The sequence below is a fragment of the Mytilus californianus genome, unplaced genomic scaffold (genome assembly GCF_021869535.1).
Source record: "Mytilus californianus isolate M0D057914Y unplaced genomic scaffold, xbMytCali1.0.p SCAF_1, whole genome shotgun sequence".
Taxonomy (NCBI): domain Eukaryota; kingdom Metazoa; phylum Mollusca; class Bivalvia; order Mytilida; family Mytilidae; genus Mytilus; species Mytilus californianus.
In genome coordinates, this window is record NW_026262581.1 from 106,773,902 (window position 1) to 106,799,106 (window position 25,205).

Consider the following 25,205-nt stretch of genomic DNA (forward strand, 5'->3'; position numbering starts at 1 on the left):
TATAGGGCATGGTTCTATGCAGTAACTGACCAACCTCAAATGTCAGGTCACTAGTATAGGGCATGGTTCTATGCAGTAACTGACCAACCTCAAATGTCAGGTCACTAGTATAGGGCATGGTACTATGCAGTAACTGACCAACCTCAAATGTCAGGTCACTAGTATAGGGCATGGTTCTATGCAGTAACTGACCAACTTCAAATGTCAGGTCACTAGTATAGGGCATGGTTCTATGCAGTAACTGACAACCTCAAATGTCAGGTCACTAGTATAGGGCATGGTTCTATGCAGTAACTGACCAACCTCAAATGTCAGGTCACTAGTATAGGGCATGGTTCTATGCAGTATTACTGACCAACCTCAAATGTCAGATCACTAGTATAGGGCATGGTTCTATGCAGACTTTAAGATATTTTCCTTATTTGAAGTTGAAACTTTTTATCTTAAACTTTTACTGTATCATAGTCATTTCAGCTGCAAATATTAAAATATTATAACAAAAATTTTAAAGCCTTTTACTACTGTAACAGTTTAAATACAACACCAAATAGATAAGAAGTGAAATCTTCATGCTTTAAGAATATTAGATTGTCCATTCATAATGTATCCCCTTTGACTACTACTAAAATAGTATCTAAGATATCAAAGCGTAATTTCAAAATTAGAGACTTTTCAAATGTTAACTATTTTATAAAAATTATTTGAATATTGGGGACTAATAAAAGTTTTTTTTATTTTCAACTTATTTTAGTAATTGATGATAAGGGGGGCTTTGGTTTAAAAATTTGTAATTCAATCAGTTACCTGTTAGAAGTAAATTATTTTTATATGAAAAGGCTCTATATTGGTTTTTTTTTATCACTTAGGAGTATGCAATGTATAATGTATTAAAGATAATACATGTCATAATTTTTGTGTAACCTTATACGAATGACCATTCAAATTAATATTTTAAAGCCTACAGACAGATAAAAAATATAAAATTATACCCGATATTTAAAAACAATTCCTGAAATTTTATATTTTGTGAAAATTATAGTCACCAAAGAAAATATGATAATGTACAAAAATCACTTTTTAGCAATCTTTCCTGCAATCCATCATTTCAGTGATTACAGAGAGTATTGTAATGAATAAGGTTGACAAATTGAATTATATACAAATATTAACAAAACGCGGGTCATTGTGTACAAACCAAAGTTGTACTAATTCAAATAAAAATAAAGGCAGAAGAGTTAATAAACTACACCAATACTTGTATAAATATTTATAAAAATGCCTTAAAGATATGATTTTTGTATTTGCAGATTTAAGTTATGGGTAGATGAGTGTAGTCAGTTATTTGGAGGTTTGGATATCATGTCAGTTGAGGCAGTACAAGGGAAAGATGGAAAAGAATATATCATTGAGGTATATTTGTTATTCAGATAAAGGAAGACAACTCCATTTAAAACTACTGGTATAACATATAAGATTTCATACTTAAACCCATTTCATCTTTTTAGTGGGCATACCATCATTGTTAAAACAAGATGTATGCATTTATGTAGGCAGCCAGAAAAACTAAAAACTGTAATCTGAATGTTAGCATCAGTCATCAGTCCTGACACTGATACAGCAATATACCAATATAAAGCAGGTAGATAGCAGTTACTAATGAAATGTAGGATTAACAACAAGTGTAAAAGATGTTATTTGTATGCCACCAGTTGGCGGAATTTCGTTATGCAAAATCATCAAATGTCATATTTGACATTTCAATCAAGCAAAGGTATCAAAGCATAATTAAACGTTCATAACACAGTTCTTAAATATTTTGATGATAAACAGTTAATACTTTGATGATGATTTAGTTTGTTCAGATCAAAGTGAAGCGATTTCACATATTTTTTTTGTAGCTGTGGCGAAATCAGACTAACTTTAATAAAATAACTTACGGTTATTTACAGTATATACAGTATGTCAAATTCAATAAATACCACATTGGAATAAACTGCTAAATAATCCTTCTTATGCTTTCTTGTTCAACTGATAATACTTCTATACTACTGATGGTATTAGTATTTCTACTAATGATCTTTATTCACAAAAACCTTACCTTATATACCAAAATCAAAAGAATATTCTAAATCTAGAATCATCTACAAATATTAAAACTAGATAAATGATAAACAATCTATTTTTAGTTGCAAGGTAAATTCCAGAATTTGCTAACACTTCCTGAAACTTAAATATACACAAATACTTTCACTATCTATCTAGAATACTCTTGAACGTTTCATTAACTATAACCCAAATAACAATATAAACCACATAATTCTAATATGACATCCTTGTTTCGCTTTGTAAACAAAGTTGTGTTCTAATTAGCACAAAATATGTTTGGCATTTTATTCTAATAAAATATATATATTTTAGCTGCTTACATAAAATAATATTATATATTGTTATTAAGTCAACATATATTTACCCTGCTATTACTTGTTGAACTTATAAAATATGAGAATGTAATGTACATACTCGATTGGGACGAAATGGGAGCAGCCAAACATTTCTAATGTATTTTTGTACGCTTCAACCTATTAAAATAGTGTTTGTCCTATTATAATCAAAATAATTCCTTCATGTCATGCTCTATGCTCATTTTAATATGGTAGGCTTTATATTTGTTGATATTTTACAACGAGCTAAAGCTCTAACGCTCAGTGTATTGACAAATATAATACCTACCCATGTTAAAATGAGCATAGAGCATGACACGAAGGAATTATTTCTTAAACAATGTCAAATAAAGATCAGTTGTCTTTATAAATGCATACTATTCCCAACAGTGGCAACATTAATGTTTTATATATATATATATATATATACAAGTCTAAATTGAAAACAACGTTCAAACCTATGATTGCGTTGGATAAAAACCGCAAATTTTATACATGTGTATGTAAAACAAATTTCTTGGTAGAGGGGTCTAAATACAGCACAAACAACATTTTCCAAGAGACCAAAAAAGTGAAAAGTATATTTTAACAAATCGCATTTGACTAGCAGGTCTAACAACTGTTGTTCTTAAACCCTGCTGACTGCCATTGACGATTGCCAAATAAATTGATCACGAGATGTAACATGGATCTTAATTATTAATTTCATACCAAACAGAAAACAATAAACTTGCGGAGAAGGTGGTATACCGCAAACATGAGGTGCAAAAATTTGTACACCCTATCCGAATTTCGACAATTAATGTCTCTTCAGTGATGTTAGGGATCAAAACGGTATTTGGAAGGCCATATAATTTACCTCAATTTAGGATAGACTCTTGAATTTTAAAGAGTCGAAATAGGATGAACGGATCATATAAACCCGAAGGAAAATATAATACAAGCCCAAACGAAAAAATATAAACAAGTCTAAATTGAAAACAAAGTTCAAACCTATGATTGCGTTGGATAAAAACCGCAATTTTCATACTAGTGCATGTAAAACAAATTTCTTGGTAGAGGGGTCTAAATACAGCACAAACAACATTTTCCAAGAGACCAAAAAAGTGAAAAGTATATTTTAACAAATTACATTTGACTAACAGGTTGAACAACTGATGTTCTTAAACCCTGCTGACTGCCATTGACGATTGCCAAATAAATTGATCACGAGATGTAACATGGATCTTATATATATTTAATATCCAGCGCTCTAGACCACTAGGCCACCTAGGCTGAACTAATAATTCAGCTTTCGGTGCCTAGGTGGTCTAGAGGGCTGTACACAGTGCAGGTGGTGTTGTCTTGATATCTTGATAGCATGAGTTTGAATCCCGGTGAGGGAGGAACAAAAGTTTGCGCAAATTTGCAGATTTAACATTGTTGTGCTGTTATTTAGAGTAATTATGAATATAATATGTGTTTTCTGCCTTGTATCACCTTCACTGGTGATCCAATGGATAGATCTGTGATAGAGTTTTCACTTGTTTAGAGGTACTTATATATATATATATATATATATATATATATATAGAGATGTTAAATTTAAATGGATTTTTTCTTTTAGGTAAATGATTCATCTATGAATTTACTTGGTGAAAGTCAAGAAGAAGACAGAAGAAATATAGGTGAATTAGTAATAACCAGAATGCAACAGTGTCTTCAGCCTGTCCAGACACTTAGGTTAGTATAAAGATGGGTAACTTAAGTATACAAGTGTCTTCAGCCTGTCCTGGCACTTAGGTTAGTATAAAGACTGTTGACTTAAGAATACAAGTATCTTCAGCCTGTCCAGGCATGTAGGTTAGTATAAAGACGGTTGACTTAAGAATACAAGTGTCTTCAGCCTGTCCAAACACTTAGGTTAGTTTAAAGATGGGTGACTTAAGATTACAAGTGTCTTCAGTCTGTTCAAACACTTTGGTTAGTATAAAGATGGGTAACTTAAGAATACAAGTGTCTTCAGCCTGTCCAGACACTTAGGTTAGTATAAAGACGTTGACAAGTGGCTTCAGATTGTCCAAACACTTAGGTTAGTATAAAGATGGGTGACTTAAGAATACAAGTGTTTTCAGCATGTCCTGACACTTAGGTTAGTATAACAATGAGTGACTTAAGAATATAAGTGTCTTCAGCCTGTCCAGACACAAAGGTTAGTATAAAGACGGTAGACTTCAGAATACAAGTGTCTTCAGCCTGTCCAGACACTAAGATTAGTTTAAAGACAGTAGACTTAAGAATACAAGTGTCTTCAGCTTGTCAGAACACTAAGGTTAGTATAATGACGGTTGACTTAAGAATACAAGTGTCTTCAGCTTGTCCAGACACTTAGGTTAGTATAAAAGACTGGTAACTTAAGAATACAGCATATCAAGACACTCAGGTTAGTAACGACAGGCGACTTTAAAAGTAACAAGAATATAAGTGTCTTCAGAAAGTCAGGTCACTCATGTTAATATAGTGAGAGGTAATGAAATTATCAGAATGCAGCAAGTTCTTCACTCAGGTTAGTATACAGTCAGGTGAATTAGTAATCAGAAATCAAATTCTTCAACCTGAGACTTATTAACTTTATAGGTTCTTCCAAGAACCTATCATCCCAGTAGTTAGTGCATGGCCACTGACATTTATAAAAGAAATTTCTAAAATTTTCTGTTTATAAATAAACAAATTATTAGAAACTAAGGTTCAAACTCCTCAATCAAAGTTGACAATAGATGGTTTTACTTATTCTTTGAGGTCTCCTTAGGTCATATAGCTCATAAAATATTCATACATCCCTAACTTTATTTTTTTATTTAAGTTTTTCTGATAAAGGTTAATCAATAAAAGTGCTTCAAACATACCAAATTTATAAAGTGTGGATTTCATTTTCATGAAAAAATTGTGACATTACTATATACTTCACCACAGAATTCATTAAGATATGCAACACATAAAATACTGGTCCATTGAAATGTGATTTCATAGTTCAATGTTCATGGTCCGGACCAGATTGAAGATAATTTGATGCGATGCAGATGCAATATCAAAAAGTACTGATTCAAAGGATGCTGTGACTTTAGTTTCAGGGTTTAATAATCATATCTAATGTGTCAGAAGTTTGAATTAAAGTAAAAGAGAGGCGAAAGACACCAAAGGGATATGAGTCATGAGTCGAAAACAAACTGACAATGCCATGGCAAAAAAACAAAAAACGACGATAGACAAATAACAGTACACATAACACATCATAGAAAACTAAAGACTGAGCAACACCAACCACATCACGAATAGTAGGTGATCTCAGGTGCTCCAGAAGGGAAAGCAAATCCTGCTCCACATGTGGCACCTGTCATGATGCTCATGTAAGTACAAACCTGGTGACAATCTAATTTGGTAGGACAACTTATTTAGTTGGACACTAAAGTAAGTGTGGTATCAACATTGAAATTGATCAATAATATGCAAGGACATATAACAGATTCCAAAATTACTGTTTAAAATTATAGTAGGACATTGATTCATGATTTAGTTGTCACCATTTTAAATGATGTTAAAGTACACATAGTATTCTTGTTTAATTTTTAAAATACTGTTACATCAGGAGTTATGTCCCTTGATAAATTCAGAATAAATCTTAATTAGTCTATTCAATTTCATTTCTTAGACCAAAAGCCACTCCATGCTAAAGAAATTTCTTTTTTGTAACAAACTTTTATGAAGCCTATGTGGAAAATTGGTAGCATTTGTTTTCTTTGCTTACGTTTTAGTAATCTTTTAAAAATAGACAAATCCTGGTAAATAATCTGCCATCAATAATAACAGTATTTGTCTACATTTCAGTCGGACGATAAGTTTACATTATGGAATGAATGGTTCTAAGAACGAACCAGTCAACCCACCAGCAAGGCCCCCACAACCCTCTCAGCAAGGTCAACCAAATCCACCACAAAGTCATGGTCAACCAAGGCCACAGCAAGGGCAGCCAATACCAAGACAACAAAGTCAACAAGGCAATGTTCAAGGTCAACAACATCAGCCATCTGCTCAGATGCAGCGTCAAACAAGCCAAACACAACAACAAAGCTCAGTCCATGGTCATCCAGTTCAACATGGTGCAGCCATGAATCAGAGACCACAACATCCACAGCAACAAAGGCAACAACAATCACAGAATAGAACAGATGGGTTTGTATTTTAGTGTAGCTGATATATATACTGTCACATCCAGAATAACAAAATAGCACTGTAAATTCTAGTAGAGATAACCATAGTACTATTATGAACAGATATTAAATTCCTAAAACATATGCTTATTTCATAACACAATGTACACAACTGCATATTTCTCCCTGTAAAAATATAGAATATGACAGTTGTTATCCATTCGTTTGATGTGTTTGTTTTTTTGATTTTGACGTTTGATTGGGGACTTTCCTTTTTGAATTTTCCTCGGAGTTCAGTATTTTTGTGATTTTACTTTATAGATCATGTAAGTGGAATATCAGAAAACTGACTTTTTTATTGATTTTTGTCTCGCCTTGACGGAGTCAAAAAGCGAGATATAGGTATTCTGTTTCCGGCGGCAGCGGCGTCAACAATGTATTAGTTTGTGATAAGTTTTGGTTCATGGTGAACCACTAGTGGTAGGTCAATGATATTTGGTATGCAGTTGTATTAGCATTGGCACATCTCATTACCATGGAGATTATTTGGCCCCTCCCCCTCAGTCAAGGTCTATTGACTTTGAAACTTTTCATAGTTTACATGTATTAGTTTGTGATTAGGTCAATTTATGGGGAACCACTAGTGGTAGGTCAATGATATTTGGTATGCAGTTGTATAAGCATTGGCATATCTCATTTCCATGGAGATTATATTGCTCCGCCCCCTTAGTCATAGTCTATAGACCTTGAAAATTTTGCTAAGTTAACATGTATTAGTTTGTAATTAGGTCAGTTCAAGGGGAACCATTAGTGGTTGGCTAATGTTAATTGGTGTTCAGTGTATAGGCATTAGCACCAAGGGTCCGGAAACGGTCATATATGCCAGTCATGTCCTAAGATGAAACTATTTGTCCTAAACGAGTAATTGGGATTTAGGACAAATTTTATATTTTTAAAGAAGCAATTTCGGTCATTTCATTGACTCAATGTTTGAAATCGGATTTCTTAATCGCCATTTTGCACTGTCTTGTGTAAGTTGTGATCACTTGTTTTTGTTTATAATCCCTTTCCTGTAATAAAACTGCCACTCCAGTAGATTGATAATCCTGAGGGCCCTCCTAATATCTATATCAATGCCTCCGGGAAACATTGGCTAATGATCGCTAATCACTTTTTACCTGTGGTTTTAATTCACACCTGACAGTGATCACAAGCTCAGAATGATATCTTAACAAAAATTGAAATTCCCTGACAAGTGTATTCATTATTTAATTACTTTTCAGCAAAGACAATCATCAAATCTGATTTAAAAATTAACCTAAATTTACGGAGAAAAAAGTATTTTTTCATGTGCTTTATTTACTATTTAATACGCATGCATGAAATTGCCTTCAGCAAATTTAATATTTAATCGTAAAATGCAAATTGATTTCATGCTAAATTAAACGAGTGCAACTATTGTCTGTTACATTCAAACACTTGTAAAGGTAATAAAATAAAAAAGCCATAAAAAGCCGGTGATTTCCTGTCAATTTGATAAACAAAACAAATCCCGGAAATGAATCAGAATTATTCGTACTTTAACTTTATCGCAAACCTCCGGTTTTAACTTTTGTCAAATCGAAAGAAACGTAAGCAGGAGACAATGTCTGAGAGATTTACCATTTTGAGTCATTAAAATCATTTCAGTTTTAAACTATTGCCTTCCCTAAACTGTTCTTCATGGTAATGGTAAGACATTTACTTAGTAAATGCGATGAAACAGCAATACAAGTTCGTTGATGGCTGATGCTATGAATCTAGTCAAGTTGACATCGACAATTTGGAAAGGGGCACCAACTTTTCAATCATCTCAAAATGACCGAAATTGTGTGGAAAAATTTCCGGATCCTTGATTAGCACATCTCATTTCCATGGAGAATATTTGGCCCCGCCCCCTCAGTCATGGTCTATTTACTTTGAAACTTTTGCTTAGTTTACATGTATTAGTTTGTGATTAGATCAGTTTAAGATGAACTGCTAATATAAAGTCAATGATATTTGGTATGCAAATTTATTGGCATTTGAAAGTATCGTTTCCATGGAGATTATATAGCCCCATCCCTGATCATGGTTCATTGACTTTGAAACTTTTACATAGTTTACCAGTTAATGTTTGTGTTTAGGTTTGTTTAAAGGGAACGACTTATAATAAGTCAATGGTATTTGGTATGCAGTTGTATTAACATTGGCACATCTCATTCCATGGAGATTGTTTAGCCATGTACCTTCAGTCATGGTTCATCGACTTTGAATATTTGCATAACTTACATGTTAAAGTATTGCTATTATAATTCAACATTTGCATTATCAAAATTACAAAAAGTCGAGACATATCTCTGTGATAACAGTTTATTGTCTTTGAATACACATTTAATCTAATAAAAATCAGATAAAATGTATTTTTCATTATATTTTACATAAACTGACTCTTTCACTAGGTGAGCTATACAGGCTCAGGTGAGCCTCTTGTTCATTTGTATTTTACCTTTTATTCTTTTGTTTTCAACAATATCTATGCCCCGTTCTTTATTCTATATAAACTGATTTTTTTTTCAGAGGACCACCAGGAGCACGTCCCCCACCGATTGGTGTTGGAGCACCTACTTTAGGCAAATCAACAGATTACCCAGAAGGAGAGGATACCATGAAGAACCTTAGAAAAACATTTGCAGGAATATTTGGAGACATGTAGATTTTGTTTTGATATGTGAACACTGACTGACCAATTAATTTATTCTGTAATTATTTGTTAATAATATGCAAAAACACCATCTAAAATTAAGTATACTAGACTGTCTATTGTGTCTAGTTAATCAGCTATTTAAGGCATGTTACCTGTAATTTTATACAGATATCATATATATACAAGGAAATAGATACAACTAGATATATTATATATATTATTTAATGAAGAACTCTTTTATTATCATTTTGTATGAATTTGTCAAGCATTGATTAAAAAGGCAGCATGTAGAAAAAGTATCGAAAGAAGTGTGGGCTGTTCCATTTAAGTATACATGATAATTATGAAAGACACTTTGAAAAAAAGAACACATCTTTAATCAACTGTTTTTACACCTTGATCAAAAGAAGAAGTGTGAACTCTTGTTATCTTAATACTCAATACAGCAAATTTTCTGATCAGTTAAAAATAATTTTAACTACAGATAAAACCAATGGTGTAACACATTTCATTCTGGCGTACAAACAAAGAATTGTAATATCTTTGAAGTCCTTTAGATGCTGAAGTTATAAAATATGTGTAATGAAAATTAAACATGGCTAATACTTATAACTCTGTTTTATACAGACTCTAAGAAAAACTTACAAAAAATCTGCTATTTAAAAGGTCTGACATCATCTTAATCGTCAAATTTAATTGACTAATATAAATCATGTGCCATTTAGTATGTTAAAACATTTTTATTTTCCAAAAAGTTTGATTCTGTATTGAATCTTGTCATTTTTATACACATGATTGTTTTTCTGATTAATTTTTAAATAAAGTTGAAAGTATTTAGAATCCTGAGGTCAGTGATTCTAGTAACACTTGTCACAATAGTTTAACTGTTTTTTGCACATGGTTATTGACTGCAAAATACATTTTAAATTACATTGTAGTCAAACTTAAATCTCATACTCGAGATTTATGATATGTTATTGTCTAATATGTTCTGAATTTTAAAGTTTCTAGATGAAAAGTTCATAGACCATTTTTATTTCTCCTTGGACAAAGAGCCATGCATGTGAGTGATTGTCATCACTAGACATCTGTCATCTTTTTAAACTTAAAAAAAGTGTTCTTCTCTGAAACTACTAAACCAAATGTTATCAAATTTTTCCTAAATGATCCTTACGAAATCTAGTTTAAAGTTGTATCCTGGGATTAAATCCATTAACAAACATGGATGCTGTTGCTAAAAATAGAACATAAGTTTAAAACTGCAGTTTTTGCCTTATATCTCAAAAACTAAAGCAGTTGAAGCAAAATTGACAATGGGTAAAAATTATAAGCAGGTTTAGGTATATATACCTTTAAATTTTCAGTAAAAACCATAGATAGAGAGAATGGCCTGCAAAGTAAGTTCTTCATATAAGGAAACATGGCAGAAACTGTCAGTTCACTCCTTACAGGAGTTAATGCCTCTTGTGATTAAAATCTCTTTCGTGGCATTTGGTAGGTTTGAACTAGAGTGAACTATTTTCTAAAACACAGAATAATTTGATTGGTCAGTTGGCATTGGTGCTGACCAATACTCTGCTGCAATACATTTCCATGAAATCCCACCATTTTTGTAAATTTTTCACAAAGTGTAGTATAGAACTATATGTGTTTAATTGTTTAGAATGCCAAGAGATACTCATAATCAGCCAACTAGTAAGAAAAAGTAAGATGTGTTCATTATACAAAAGTTTTGATATATCATAATCACTTAAAGTGTAAACTTTATATTAAGGATCAAGATCTCCTTATGAGTTTTTTTTTTATGCATGTTGATTTCATTATAAAATAATTTATAGTGTTATGTACTGTAGTGTAATGTTTGGAACTTAGTCTTCAAGTATAGTGATATTAGTTTGTTAAGTTAAACATTTATTGTGTTTGATCAGAATGTTAAGTTAAACATTTATTGTGTTTAATCAGAATGTTAAGTTAAACATTTATTGTGTTTAACTAATAAATTCACTTATGTACACATGACAGTAAAATGGTTCCAGAGTCATATAACCATTATTTATTTATTTTTGACTAACGATAAAAATAAGAAGATGTGGTATGAGTGCCAATGAGACAATTCTCCATCTAAGTCACAATGTATAAAAAGTTAACAATTAAAGGTCAAAGTACGGCCTGCAACACGGAGCCTTGACTCACACCAAACAGCAAGCTATAAAGGGCCCCAAAATGACTAGTGTAAAACAATTCAAACAGGAAAACCAACAGTCTAATCTATATAAAAAACGAGAAACACTTATGAACCACACCAAAAAACGACAACCACAAACATACTATAAAAATTTCTGTAGTGTGCTTACCATTAAACTCTGCAGACAGTTACAAATGTATATAATACATTTCGTTCTGATACCCTAATTCTGAAGTGTTTAATTCTGCTTTTCTTTCAGCAGTTAAAATTCAAACTTAACATTGGTTTTCAAATTGTCTAAGTTGGTCATACATCATAATGGTCGATGTCTATTATAAAGAAATTATTATCTTTGAAAATTGCAAATCAGCTGTTGTACAGAAAATAAGATCCTTTTGTTTTCATACACCCAATTTATTATATGACCAAATTGGAAATTGGGACTTGAATAAACAACTCATTTCACAAATAATTGATGATTAAAAATTGTAGCAAGTCAGTTTTTCAGACTAGCCATTTCAGTATGACTTGCCATCTCTTTTAGTTTTAGGATTCTAGTGAAGAGTTGAAATGGACTGTAAAGAAAAAAATGTATTTTGTTGATTTTTATGTCTGTAAATATTACTGCGGAATCTAAAAAATGACTTGTTAATTTTACTTGAGATAATTTTTTTAAAATACATTCCTAGTCAATTGTATCTTGATATATGCATGCTATGAAATGTTCATGATTATTTTATTTAAGTTTTACATGTTGTTTGTTATCAGGTTAAATGACTGGGTGCAGTAAGGGCCTTATTTGGGTTTAAATTTTTACTGAAATTTGAATTTTTTAATTCAGATTTTCATTTTTGTCTGTTTAAAATGTTGAGGTAATACAAATTTAAAAATAGATATTTTTTCGATCCATGATCTCACATTAAATGCAGTTCTGATGTCCTGGAAAAGGCCCTTTACAGGTTTTCGTGAAAATACATAGTTTTGGTCAATTATAGAGCACATGCAAATTCCATCTAAATAATTTACCACAATGTTGGTCAATATGAACAACACCTTACCAGTTTGGTGGTTCTTGCATGGGCTCAATATTTCCAACGCATAAATATGTGTGAAAATTTTGTAATTTTATTATATTTTTTACAGATAGTTGGTAAGTTTGATTTTTCTTTCTTTCAACAGTAAATCTGTGGTTATTCATAATATTCCAAAGATCTTACAGTCTAAGCTGTGCATTTACATAACAATTATCTTTACTTAAAAATCACCTGATTTTGTAATACCTCAAAATAAAAAAAATAGTCAAAGCATGATGGATGCTGCGACTTGATCACAAAAAGCAGCATATCCATATATGTAAATTATTTTAGTTAAATAATTCCTTTAAAATTGAAACCTCTCCCTTTCAGTTGAAATAGAAAGTACAATTATTTTTCAAATGTGTTTTTATAAGGCATGATAAAAGTTAGAATCATATCTTGCAATATGGTATAGATGTGTTGTCTGTATCTACAGACACGTTACTCTTATAACAGAACAATTTGAAAATTTCTCTTATTTTTAAAAATTTGTTGTTCACAGATAAAATTAATTTATATACCAAAAAATAAAGTCTGTCCAAACTTTCTTATGAATTCTTTGGTAAAATTACAGATTATGGTTTTTTTCAACTATGCAGCATTAAGGTATTTTTCCTCCTTTTGATATTTCTGTAATTATGCTCCCTGAATTTAGAAAATGTCCTAACATGAAGATGCGCATATAAGTGGGGCATTGTAGCCCATTTGGTAAATCACAGAGTTATGTCCCTTTGCACATAGTTATGCTATTCAGTATGTATTTTGACGACACATCTTTACTGTCTATAAATAACAATGAAATGTAACTGTTTTTTGTTAAAGGGGTTTTCCGAATTTTCCCGCCAAAAAGCACATGGCTTTCAACAAATGTAAACAAAGCAGTCAATTTGTGATCATGGATTACAGCTTTTATTAATTTAATTTGGATATAGATATTCAATGAAAGGTACAGTCAAGCATTGCTTTTACTTTCTTCTGGATTAAAACTAGTTTAAAAGATCAATTTAAAAAAAAAAATCTTTGACATAACAACAAACGATCTACGGATACATCAAACGCAAATTGTCATCTTTTGACAAATATTGAAATTGAAATGCTGACTGACCGAATTTAATGAGAAAAATTATTACAATGGTCAATTATGAAGTTTAATAAACGGATTAATGACCCATCCGATGTCGATGAGTGGATTATCTGTAATCACAACTTATTACACCTGCTGTAAATGTAAATTAGCTGTGGGGCATAAACTTGCCATAAATATGAAGACAGGTAGAATAATTGTATTTTCATCAAAATATTACGGCTATAAAGGCATGGACTTACGAAAAAGGGCAGGGCGTCTAAAAAGGGCACAGGGCGGCACTCTGGAAAGGGCGGGCGGACTGCCCTGTGAAAACGACCTAGCTGGAACACTGATCTTACACAAACTCTCTGTGTGTATAAATTAAGTACAAGCTATGTATTGATATAAAAGTTGATTTCCCATTTAAAGAAATCTCAGTTATCCAAAATTATGAACAGTTGACATTTAAAACTTTATTTAACTGTTATTTTTTTGTCATTTAAATTATAAAGTTCTACTAGAAATTCTAGTCTAGAATACAATCTATTAAAGTAAGACACTTTCTAACCAAGTCTCATGTATATCCCTTTCAATATCTGAAAAGAGAGCTTCCAACAACTGCTTTGCATAAAACAATTTTAAAGGAATGATTTAACTAAAATAATTTACATAAATGGATATGCTGATTTTTGTGATCAAGTCGCAGCATCCATCATGCTTTGACTATTTTTTTTATTTTGAATTATATTGGATTAATATACAAAACCTATCATTTTACAAAATCATCTCTATTTGTTATTGTCTACATAAAACTCAAATAAAGAATCAAATCATACAAAACGTATCTTTGTGTACTATACATTGTAAAACACATGTTAGATTAACATGAACTGTTTCAGGTGTACATTGTCAAAACTGTAGATCTCAGATTTATAGCAATTTTTGTGATTTTATATTGTTTTTTATGCTTTATATATATTAAGTTTTTTTAATTATTTTATTTAATAACTGTTATTGATGATACATTGTTTATAATGTTTTTTATTTACTCTATTTGCTATTCAAATTTTACTGTTTTTTACTCCAAATGAGTGTAGAATTTTCTATTTATTGCAAAACAATATATATGCATGCCATATATATTGGCAGATTTTCAGTCCTAATATTATCTGCTGGTCAAATAATGCAAACATTGTTATAAAGAAGCAAGCATAAGTTATCAGACAGATAAACTTTAATAAGATTTAAATAAGATTAAACAATGTTGAAACCATTTAATTATTTAAAATGTAATTCATTGGGGAGAAGGTTAAAAATGTAGAAGGCAACTTCTTGGGTCCCTGAAATTATTGAAAACCTAACTGTTTATATTCTTAAGAAGTTCACAAGAAGTTTGCTGGAAATCAATAATTCATTTAAACATGACAAAACAATTTGCTCTAACTCAGTACCATTCATGAAAACTACAAAACTGACTTATTTCGAACAGGTTCTCACTGGCACTGATAAATCAGAAATTATTGAATGCATTTATTGTTGTGATTTTTTAAGAATGGACAAAAAGGCGTAATTTTTATGTAGTTGCCACTCAGTGGTAAGGGCATATTATGATACCCATGTTCAGCAATTTGTCATTCTGAAATCCTCCCTTATAATACATATGCTGTTATGTCAGACAGATGATCTACCTTATTACAGTGTTTGTGTGTAGTTTTTTTTTATTCATTCTACTAATAAGTTATAAGCTAAGAATGACTGTCAGTTATATTCATGAATCTGTATCGCAGAATATTTCACTGTACATTTATATACCATTTGTAAGAACACTATGAAATATTGCTCATGATTTCATCAAAATAGTTGCATGTCTGTTCACTAGTCAAAAATGAATACTGTAGGTTAATGTTATATATATGAGAACATAATAGGAAGGTTTTACTAGAATGTGATATTTTGTTGTTTGTCAGCTTGTTTTTGTTGAGACATTTTATCATTAGAAAGTGCAATATAGTAGTATTTACAGATGCATCAGTCAAATAAAGGAATAAATGATTCAAAATCTCTAGATCTAATTTTTATACCCCTATCAGCAAGTAATGGACAAATGTTATACTATCAGTGACTGAAGTATGGTAGGGTAGGTTTTATTGAAACACATTATTAGAAATGTTGATCTTAGGATCTGTATTTCTTTTTTACATTTTATTATTTTTTGAAAAATTAAAAATAGTGCACATCAAAAGGTATTGAAATAACTGTATAGCTCATCATGACCAACATCTGCATTTCATAATACTGGGTAAACAGATTGATTGATTGATTGTTGGCAGTCATTTTTTATTGGTGGAGGAATCCAGAGAGAACCACTGTTCTTTGGCAAACAACTGACAAACCTGTCAATTAAGATGAGAGTTGAACACACCTGCGAAGTGCAGGGTTTCCAACTCACAACCTCAGTGTTGACAGGCTAGTAATACAGTAGATGAACTACTTTGGCCAATCACTCATCGTGGCCTAATCAATAAATAGAAATTCATTGGTAAAATAGTATTGATACACCATTACAGTATAAAAACTTAACATTATATTCATGAAAGTTTACAAAAGGTACAGTTGACCTATAAATTATAGTTAAAATATGTTTAAAACCACAAAAAACATAACGTTTATAAATGAACCATGAAATGAGGTCAAGGTAAGATTTACCCTGTCAAACAGACTTCTACACTTGTAAGTCATTCAATACATAAAATAGAGTTGACCTATACTTGTTACTTAGCAAATGTTGCAACCACGAAAAATTGTTTGATCAATGAACCGAGACAGTCAAGAAACCTGTCTGAGGAACATTTACATCTTGCAATTATTCAAGAAACCATATTTTTTACCTATTACTAAAAGAATCTTATAAACTGACCTTAATCACAAAAAACTTAACATTGACCACTAAACCATTATATTGAGGACTAGGTCAGATCACTCATGAAGATATGTATCCCTTACAGTCATTCTTAACCAAATATATGGTTGCCTATAATTGCTTACATTTACTTCATATCTGATGGATGTGACTGAGATACTGTCCCTAAAATAAAAGCTTATCCATGAAAATAAGGTCACTGTCAGATTGAACCCTGTGATACAGACATACTCTAACAGTCATTCTATATATACCAAATATTGTTGCACATAAACAAATAACAAAAGACGCAAAGTACTGAGAAACACACCAAACCACAAAAAACTTCCCTTTGACCAATGAACTTTGAAAATGAGGTAAAGGAGAGATAAAATCTACCAGGCTGCCATGTACACCTTACAATCATTCCACACTCCAAATATAATTGACCTATTGCTTATAGTAGCTGAGATCGGACTAGACCATGAAAATTTAACCTTGACCACTGATCCATGAAATGAGGTGGAGGTTAGGTGAATACCTGTCTGTTGGACATGAAGACCGTGAAAGGAAGCAATATATCAAATATAGTTATTCTATGACATATAATAAGTCAATATTTTACTTGAGAAAAAAGCTCAATTCTTTTTTTCAAGTAGTCACTGAACCATGAAAATGAGGTCAAGGACAATGGTCATAAGACAGACGGAAACTTCATAACAAAAGACATCTGCATACAAGGTATGAAGCATCCAGGTTTTTATACGACCGCAAAAGATTTGCGTTCGTATATTGCTATCATGTCGTCCTAGTCGCCTGAAGACATTTGGTTTCCAGACAATACCTTTAGTATAAGTGAATAGATCTTTATGAAATGTAATCACAATGTTCAATAGAACAAAAGGAAGGTTGGGATTGATTTTAGGGGTTATGGTCCCAACTGTTTAGGAATTAGGGGTCAAAAAGGGGCCAAAAAAGGCATTTTTCTAGTTTCCGGACAATAACGTGTGTATAAGTATATGGATCTCTATGAAATTGTACCACAAGGTTCCATACCACAAAGGGAAGGTTGGGATTGACTTTTGGGGTTATGGCCCAAACCGTTCAGGAATAGGTCAAAAAAGGGGGAAAAACAAGGTTTTTCTGGTCAATGAACAATTACTTTAGTATTGGTCTATGGATCTTTATGAAATTGAAACACAAGGTTCCATACCACAAAGGGAAGGTTGGGTTTGACTTTAGGGGTTATGGCTCAAACCATTCAGGAATAAGGGGCAAAAAAAGGGGGGGAAGGAACAAGGTTTTTCTGGTTTCCTGACAAATACTTAAGTATTAGTCAATGGATCTCTATGAAATTGTACCACAAGGTTTCATACTACACACAGAAGGTTGGGGTCGATTTTGTGGGTTGTGGCTTTAATAAGACACTAGAGGCCAAATAGGGGCCAAAAACAAGACTTTACTAATAATGGCTAAGCTGGTTCTAACATAAATTATTTCTGATCTTTATAAAGAAACAACAAATACTGATATGGCAGGAGATACACACCAAACAGGGTGTGTAAATTATTATATTTAGTTTGTAAACAGATTTACTAAGTATTGCACAAAATCAAAGAACAGCACAACAGCAAGAAATCTTCAATTGAAAATAAATACAAATCTTTTAACCAATTTCAATGAGGATTAATTTAAAGTCTTGAATTGTTTGAGGATTTTACCATGTATTACTATATTGGATATTTGGACATATTTAAATAGGTCTATATTGAGGTCCAAAGGGTCCAAAATAAAACTTTGTTTGAATTCATGGTTTTTTTTTATATGCTGAATCTAACCATGGAATTAGATTTTGGATTGGACCATTAAGTAGATTGAATGTCCCATTTCAAAATCTTAAGTTATCTGACCACATTTATTCTGTGTCAGAAATCTATAATGTGTCAAATATTTAATCACTATCCAAATTCAGAGCTATATCAAGCTTGAATATTGCGTCCATACTTGCCACAACTGTTCAGAGTTCAACCACTGTGGTTGTATCCAGCTGCTCCAGGGGGAGCGCATTTTTCATCTTCTGAAATATAGAGCTTTATACAAATAGTTTATGCCACCCCTGACACCGGATTGTAATCACTATGTCTCGTATTCCTTTTGTCGCAAATAAAAAATTACAGAATTTGAATTGTATATTAATAATCACCTGGCATTTTTTACATAGCAATAAGAATATTTCTGACCAAGAAAATTAATAACAAGAGTGCAATCGCTGAAATGTCTCACATGCTTTACTTTGATTGAATTTATGTTGAAAGTTCTGGAATATGGTTTTACTACAAGTATCCCATAAACTTAACATTTTCAATGATCCACGGAAATGAGGTCAAGGTCAGAGGAACCCTGCCAGACAGACATATACACCTTACAATCATTCCATACACCCAATATAGTGATCCTATTGCTTAAAGTACCTAGAAAACAGACCAAACCACAAGAACTTATCATTGATTAATGAACCATCAAAATGAGGTCAAGGTCATATGAACCCTGCCAGACAGACACATACACCTTATAATCATTCCATACATCAATTATAATTGACCTATTACTTACGATATCTGATTAACTGACAAAATCATGAAAAATTTACATTGTCCAATGAACCATGAAAATGAGGTCAAGGGCAGATGAAATCTGCCAGTCTGACATGTGCACCTTACAATTATTTCAAACACCAAATATAGAGGCCATATTGCATACAGTATCTAATAAATTGACAAAACAACAAAAACTAAACATTGTTCATTGAACCATAAAAATGAGGTCAACGTCAGATGAAACCTGCCAATCGGACATGTACACAATCATTATATTCACCAAATAATAAAGTTGACATATTGCTTTTAGTATCTGAGATACAGACTTGACCACATCAACTTAACCTTGATCACTGATCCATAAAATGAGGTTGAGGTCAGGTAAACCCAGTCTTACAGACATGTAGACCTTGCAAGAAAGCCATGTTACCAAAAACAGTTATCCTGTTACTCATTGTTGGGTGATTATTTCACATGACAAAAAAATTATAATTTTTTTTCAAGCCAGTCATTGAACCATGAAAATGTGGTCAAGGACAAAGGGCATATGATAGATGAAAACTTCGTTAATCAAGGTACATGTGTATCTGCATAAAAAGGTTTGAAGCATCCAGGTCTTCTACCTGCTGTAATATAAAGCTTCATACCAATAGTTTACCCTGCTGCCAGATTGTAATCCCTATAATGTCTCGCAGGCGAGAAAAAAATCATCTTCCAAGGGCAATAACTCCTAAAAGAAGTGAACTGATAATTTCGTCCATGTTGACTTAACTAGAAGATCTCATCATGCTGGTCTTTTTTTATGTTTACTGTTCCTTAAACGTATCTACTATAGTACTTGAAAAAAAACACACAAATATAGGTAAAAGTCAAAATACCTCCGAAAAGGAGTCAACTGACAATTTCAGTCATGTTGACTTTTTTTGTACAACTTGTCCTGATCATTTTTGCTGTTTCCATTTCTCTTTAAACTTTTATAGTTTCTGCAAAAAACACTTAATCTTTATATTCTGAACATTTCTGTCCTAGTCTTATTTCATTATGAATATCATGGTCTAAAAGTTATTGAGTAATACTTGCATTTTCCCCCAATGTTCTAGTTTGCCTTGTTAGTTGGCAGCTGGAATCATCATTCACATTTTTTTTTAAAACTAGATACCCCAAGGATAATTGTAGTAAAGTTAGATTCTATTATTTGGTTCAGTAGTTTCAGAGGAGAAGATTTTTGTAAAAGTTAATGGACAGCAGACGCACTATAAATGCCAAGTGAAGACAAGAGCTCCCACTGGCCCTTTTGAAAATGAAATTTCAATAAAAATGTATACTATCCTCTAGCCACATTTGTATGATTGAAGATCATACATTTCAAAATCTCTTATGTGACCTGGAGTGTAAAACTAAAATCAATTTTCAGCATACTTTGTTGGAGGAAAACTAGGGTGACATGGTTTTTGTGGGAGGCTGTCATAATCTGCAGAGCTTAATCTTTTCACCAACTTATATGATTATAGGTCACTTGCTTGGAGAACTAACTTGGATGTAAAATAAAGACAAATCTTGTTCCAGAATTTCTTTGTATAATACTGCAATAATAGGTTTTATACAAGTACACCTATGTACATTGTATGTCATGTTTAAATTAAAAAGTTAAAAAGTAACAAATGGTTTTTTGTTCATTGTTGAAGGCCTTACAGTGACCTATAATTGTTAACTTCTACATCATTTGGTCTCTGGTGGAGAGTTGTCTCATTGACAATCATACCACATCTTCTTATTTTTATATGTATTCGTGGTGTTCAAATTATAAACCGAGGCAAATCATATTTGTTATTTTTATAAAGTTAAAAAAAAAATAATCAAAGCCAATCAGAACCATGAAATATGGTCATTTGACTTACACATACAGTAAAAGGTCATTCTTTCCAAGGCATTTGTCTGCATAAAAATTGTATGGCTGCATGTCTATCAATGTCTGACTCAACAGGTTATCTAATTTCTCTTCAACTTCATTGAAGCAAACTTTATACATGTATGATAAGGGATTTCAAAAGTTTTCCACCAACTACTTTACTCTCAAGTCCACCTACTTTGAACAAATGTATTGACTGTTAATACACATGTTAATCATTAATCATGATAAAAAGGACATTTTCACATTCTTAAATGTACATTATTTAATATACTCATTAGACTAACACCAAATGTTAATGTGTCTGTCCCATATCAGTTACCTCTTCAGTGGTTGTTTTTAGTTATATCTTAGTATTTTTGTCTTTTGAGAATTTGTTTTTGACAGTCAGGGGTAATACTTTTTCAAAGTCTTGAAGATGCAAGTAATATTTACTAGTACATGTATAAGTAAATTTGCCAGATTTTAATTTTCAAGGTTTCGAATAATCCCCCTTATGCTTCCCCAAAAAATTAACTTATTCAAGTAATTTCTTTTTACAACCCCTGATATTTTCAATTTTGGGAGAGGTATCCAAACTAATACCTTTTAGAATTATGTGTTGAGCAATTTTCTGATTTGGTTGCCCTTGCTCTGGAAACTTTTTTCTGATTTGCTCAACAATTTGTAATTAGAGTTCATCATTTTATTTCAAGATTTAAACAAAGAAATCTGCTGCACACAGATGTTAAGTAACTGTGCAAGGCCTCCTGGAGACTTGTAAATGGGTAGTACATTTGTGTACTTTGAAATGAACATACAAATGATATTTTAATGGTCCTATTAAAGACAGACAATTAAAAGTTGTACCCTATTAGAGCAATGATGTCAAGAGAAATACAAGAAAGAAGAAAGTATTACTTTACTTTCATATTGCAATTCATTGTACATGTAAGTAAAAAAAAAAATCTGAATGACTAAGGGAGGTAACTCTACCTCCAAATTTATTACTACTGTATTAACCTGTACTGGTAAATAAAAACAACTTGTAGAAGTGTTACCTCTGACTGATTGAGGGCAGTTCATTTGAATTGTCTGTTATATTTAATCACATCTTGTCTAGACTACACAGATTCAGAGTTTGCATATGAAACATTTCTTTTGTTGATATTGACTTCAAGCCCACATTTTTTTAAACATATATTTTAAAAGGTTCTTTTCTATTGAAATGTTTAACACTAGTTCTTCAATTCATATGCACATAAATTAGTAATGTTCATGATATTGGACCAATTTGTTTCTTTTTAACATCAGTTTTCATTATTCTCTGTGACTGATTGATATGTACATGTTATGATGTACATGTAGGCTAATTCTCCATCAAGGTCAAAATTTGACAAAACATCTTATTTAATAGTTCATTTTCAAATTACCAACTTTGCTTCCAATTTTAGAATTTTGGCCATGGGAAACAACTCCTGATTTATAGGACAAACTGTTTTCCTGCTTTTCAAGCATAGTTGATTGTCCTGGATTTGACATTATTTTGACTTCACATTAATGGTAAAAATCAGACTGTAAAATATACAAGTCTTATGTCAACATGTATGTTGTACTGTTACACCACTGTCCCAGGTTAGGGGAAGGTTGGCACCTTCAAACTAGTTTAACCCTGCCACCCCTGTGCCTGTCCCAGCTGTTCATTATTTTGTGTGTAAATCAGGCTGTTAGTTTTCTCGTTTGAATTGTTTTACATTTGTCATTTAGGGGCCTTTTATAGCTGACTATGCGGTATGCCTTTTGCTCATTGTTGAAGGCATTACAGTGACCTTTAGTTGTTAACTTCTATGTCATTTGGTCTCTTGTGGAGAGTTGTCTCATTGGCAATCATACCCCATCTTTTCATTTTTATATGTACATGTAGGTGATTAGGCAATTACAAGGCATTATAGCTTATGTGAAAAAAAATTGTAAATGTACATCTGAGTCATCACCATATGCACTTTTTGCAAGGTTTGTATAGCTACAAAAACAATGTATAGCCTAAATGTATAGGCAGGGATAAAGTTTAACCTACATGTACCTAGGATACAGTTCTTGCTTTACAAAAAGTTCTAAAATTGAAAACAAAGTCGTTAATTTGATATATTTTTGTCAAATTTCAATGTAAAATAATTATATACTCTACAGTACATGTATATAAGAAAAAAAATGTATAATCAGTGTAAGTGTTATTTTTTTATCAACTGAAATGTACTGACAATTTACAATATTAAAAAGGTGTGCATGCACATGTACAAATGTACATAATAAGATCATATAAACAAGATAAATATTAATTTCAAGAATACATTACTTCATCAAACAGATCAGTAGGTTTTCCTGTCCAGTAAATACATGTATGCCAACCAAATACTTCTGTTCATGTTATTTCTGTTCAGAGCATAAGATGCTGTTTACTATAAATCAATTTCCAGGAAATATATAACTCCAATAACATACATGTACAATTTTATTTTTTTAATGATCTTAAGCATCCATCTGCATTTTGAATTACTGAAAAAATATGGATTTCTCAATATTCAAAAACAGAGATCCTCTTTTCTTATTTTTATTATAAATACTGTAAAATACAATGTATGATTGAGCTACAGGTAAGTACATGTAGTGTCATATTATTGAATAATGAAAGTCAATAATTTTAAAAAGATTTGGAATGGAATTTCCTTAGATGTACATGTAATTAATGTTTAAATTTTACATTCAAATGTAGGAACAATTTTGGTTAATTTTGAAATTGAATATTTTTGGTGTTTTTAAATAAACATAACTATTCACAATGATATATATAATCATTTTCTTAGTTTACAATACATGTACTCTAGTGTTTTTATAACGCCCATCTGACTTTAAGTGGAGATCAGTTTTTTTTCTTCTTTTAAAGTTCTACAATCATGACTAAATTTACATAACTTTTACACTGAAATAAAATTTCACAGTGTCATATTTTCTCCAATGTTAATTGTCATTTTGGTCCATCATAAAAAGTACAAAAGTCCAGAATTCACCAAAAAAATGTATAAAACACCAATTTATATTTATCATTTGTTTAAGATTTCTTTCAATTCAAACATGTACTAAATGTACATGTACATATTTTAACTTGCTAAAATAACAGCTATCAACAAGTGTTAATCATTTGCTTCCATCAATAATATCCCGAAGTTGGTCACTTATCCATTCTACGCCTTCCATTAGACCTTCCCCTGTTAAAGCATTACTTGCACATATATGCCACGGTTTGTTCTTCATGTTTTCTATTTGTTCTAACTGAAGCAAACTAGAAACTTTAACACTTGAAATTGCTTCACGTACATCCATCTTATTGGCAAAGAAAAGAACCGGAATTCTTCTATTTGTAATTTTTGGGTGATTTAGAAGTTGATCCAATTCTTCTTTTGCTACAACCATTCTAAGCTTGTCACTACTGTCTATCACAAATATAATGCCTTGACATTCTGTGTAATAATGCTCCCATAGATTTCTATATCTCCCTTGGCCTGACATATCGAATGCTGTAATTGACAAAGCACTACTTGTAAATTTTTCAACTGTGAAACCAATGGTTGGGACAATGTCATGAGATTTTGTTTCCTTTGGTTTCAGATGATTAATGATCGTTGTTTTACCACTGTTGTCAAGTCCAACGACAATAACATTTGCATCTTTCTTTTTCAAACCAAGCCATTTTGCGAGTTTGTCAAAAAATCCCATCTTTAGGTTAAGAGTACTAATACAATTTAGTTATAGTTAGATATAGAGTCTGAGTGTACGAGTGTAAACAAGTTCTTTTCAAGAATTTGATTTTTGTCCGTGTTATTTCTCCATCTTAATCGAATCAGTTCATATTTGAAGGTTCTTGATTCTTTAAAAATTTATAAGTTCATATAAATCGATACAAATACTTGATCAAGGTGTGAAAATCAGGTAAAACTGTAAAAACGTGTACCCGCTTCCTGTTACCACTGTAAACAAGTATTTCCCGTCAAGCAACGGTGACTTTTCTGAATCTTTAGAACGTTTGAAACATACATTAACGCCAGTACTTACACTTAAAACTTTAAGAACATATTTGACCCCG

General features: G+C 31.7%; 4 protein-coding genes across 5 annotated transcripts in view; 2 read left to right on the plus strand and 2 right to left on the minus strand.

The window, feature by feature from the left end:
* The window catches only part of LOC127729218 (tissue inhibitor of metalloproteinase-like), a 41,711-nt gene extending 39,650 nt beyond the window's left edge, over positions 1–2,061 (minus strand). The window contains exon 1 of the mRNA XM_052236948.1: positions 1,938–2,061. The gene's annotated coding sequence lies outside the window, so the exon portion shown is untranslated. The remainder of the gene's footprint in view (positions 1–1,937) is intronic.
* Positions 1–15,747, plus strand: part of LOC127729157 (synapsin-like) — a 144,947-nt gene extending 129,200 nt beyond the window's left edge. The window contains exons 11-14 of the mRNA XM_052236833.1: positions 1,308–1,410; positions 4,048–4,163; positions 6,306–6,650; positions 9,227–15,747. Of these exons, the coding sequence (XP_052092793.1) occupies positions 1,308–1,410; positions 4,048–4,163; positions 6,306–6,650; positions 9,227–9,362 (700 nt within the window). The 3' untranslated portion in view covers positions 9,363–15,747. The remainder of the gene's footprint in view (positions 1–1,307; positions 1,411–4,047; positions 4,164–6,305; positions 6,651–9,226) is intronic.
* LOC127729108 (TBC1 domain family member 25-like) overlaps positions 1–25,205 on the plus strand; it is a 447,590-nt gene that overhangs the window by 180,554 nt on the left and 241,831 nt on the right. The gene's annotated exons all lie outside the window — the stretch shown is intronic.
* LOC127729331 (ADP-ribosylation factor-like protein 6) lies at positions 23,192–25,109 on the minus strand. The gene has a single exon (XM_052237092.1). It carries the CDS (start codon positions 24,836–24,838, stop codon positions 24,260–24,262), a length of 579 nt encoding a protein of 192 aa, XP_052093052.1. The 5' UTR covers positions 24,839–25,109; the 3' UTR covers positions 23,192–24,259.

What these genes read in the sequence shown, in the direction of transcription:
- LOC127729331 (XM_052237092.1), bottom strand. Translation starts at nt 24,838, where the DNA reads ATGGGATTTTTTGACAAACTCGCAAAATGGCTTGGTTTGAAAAAGAAA.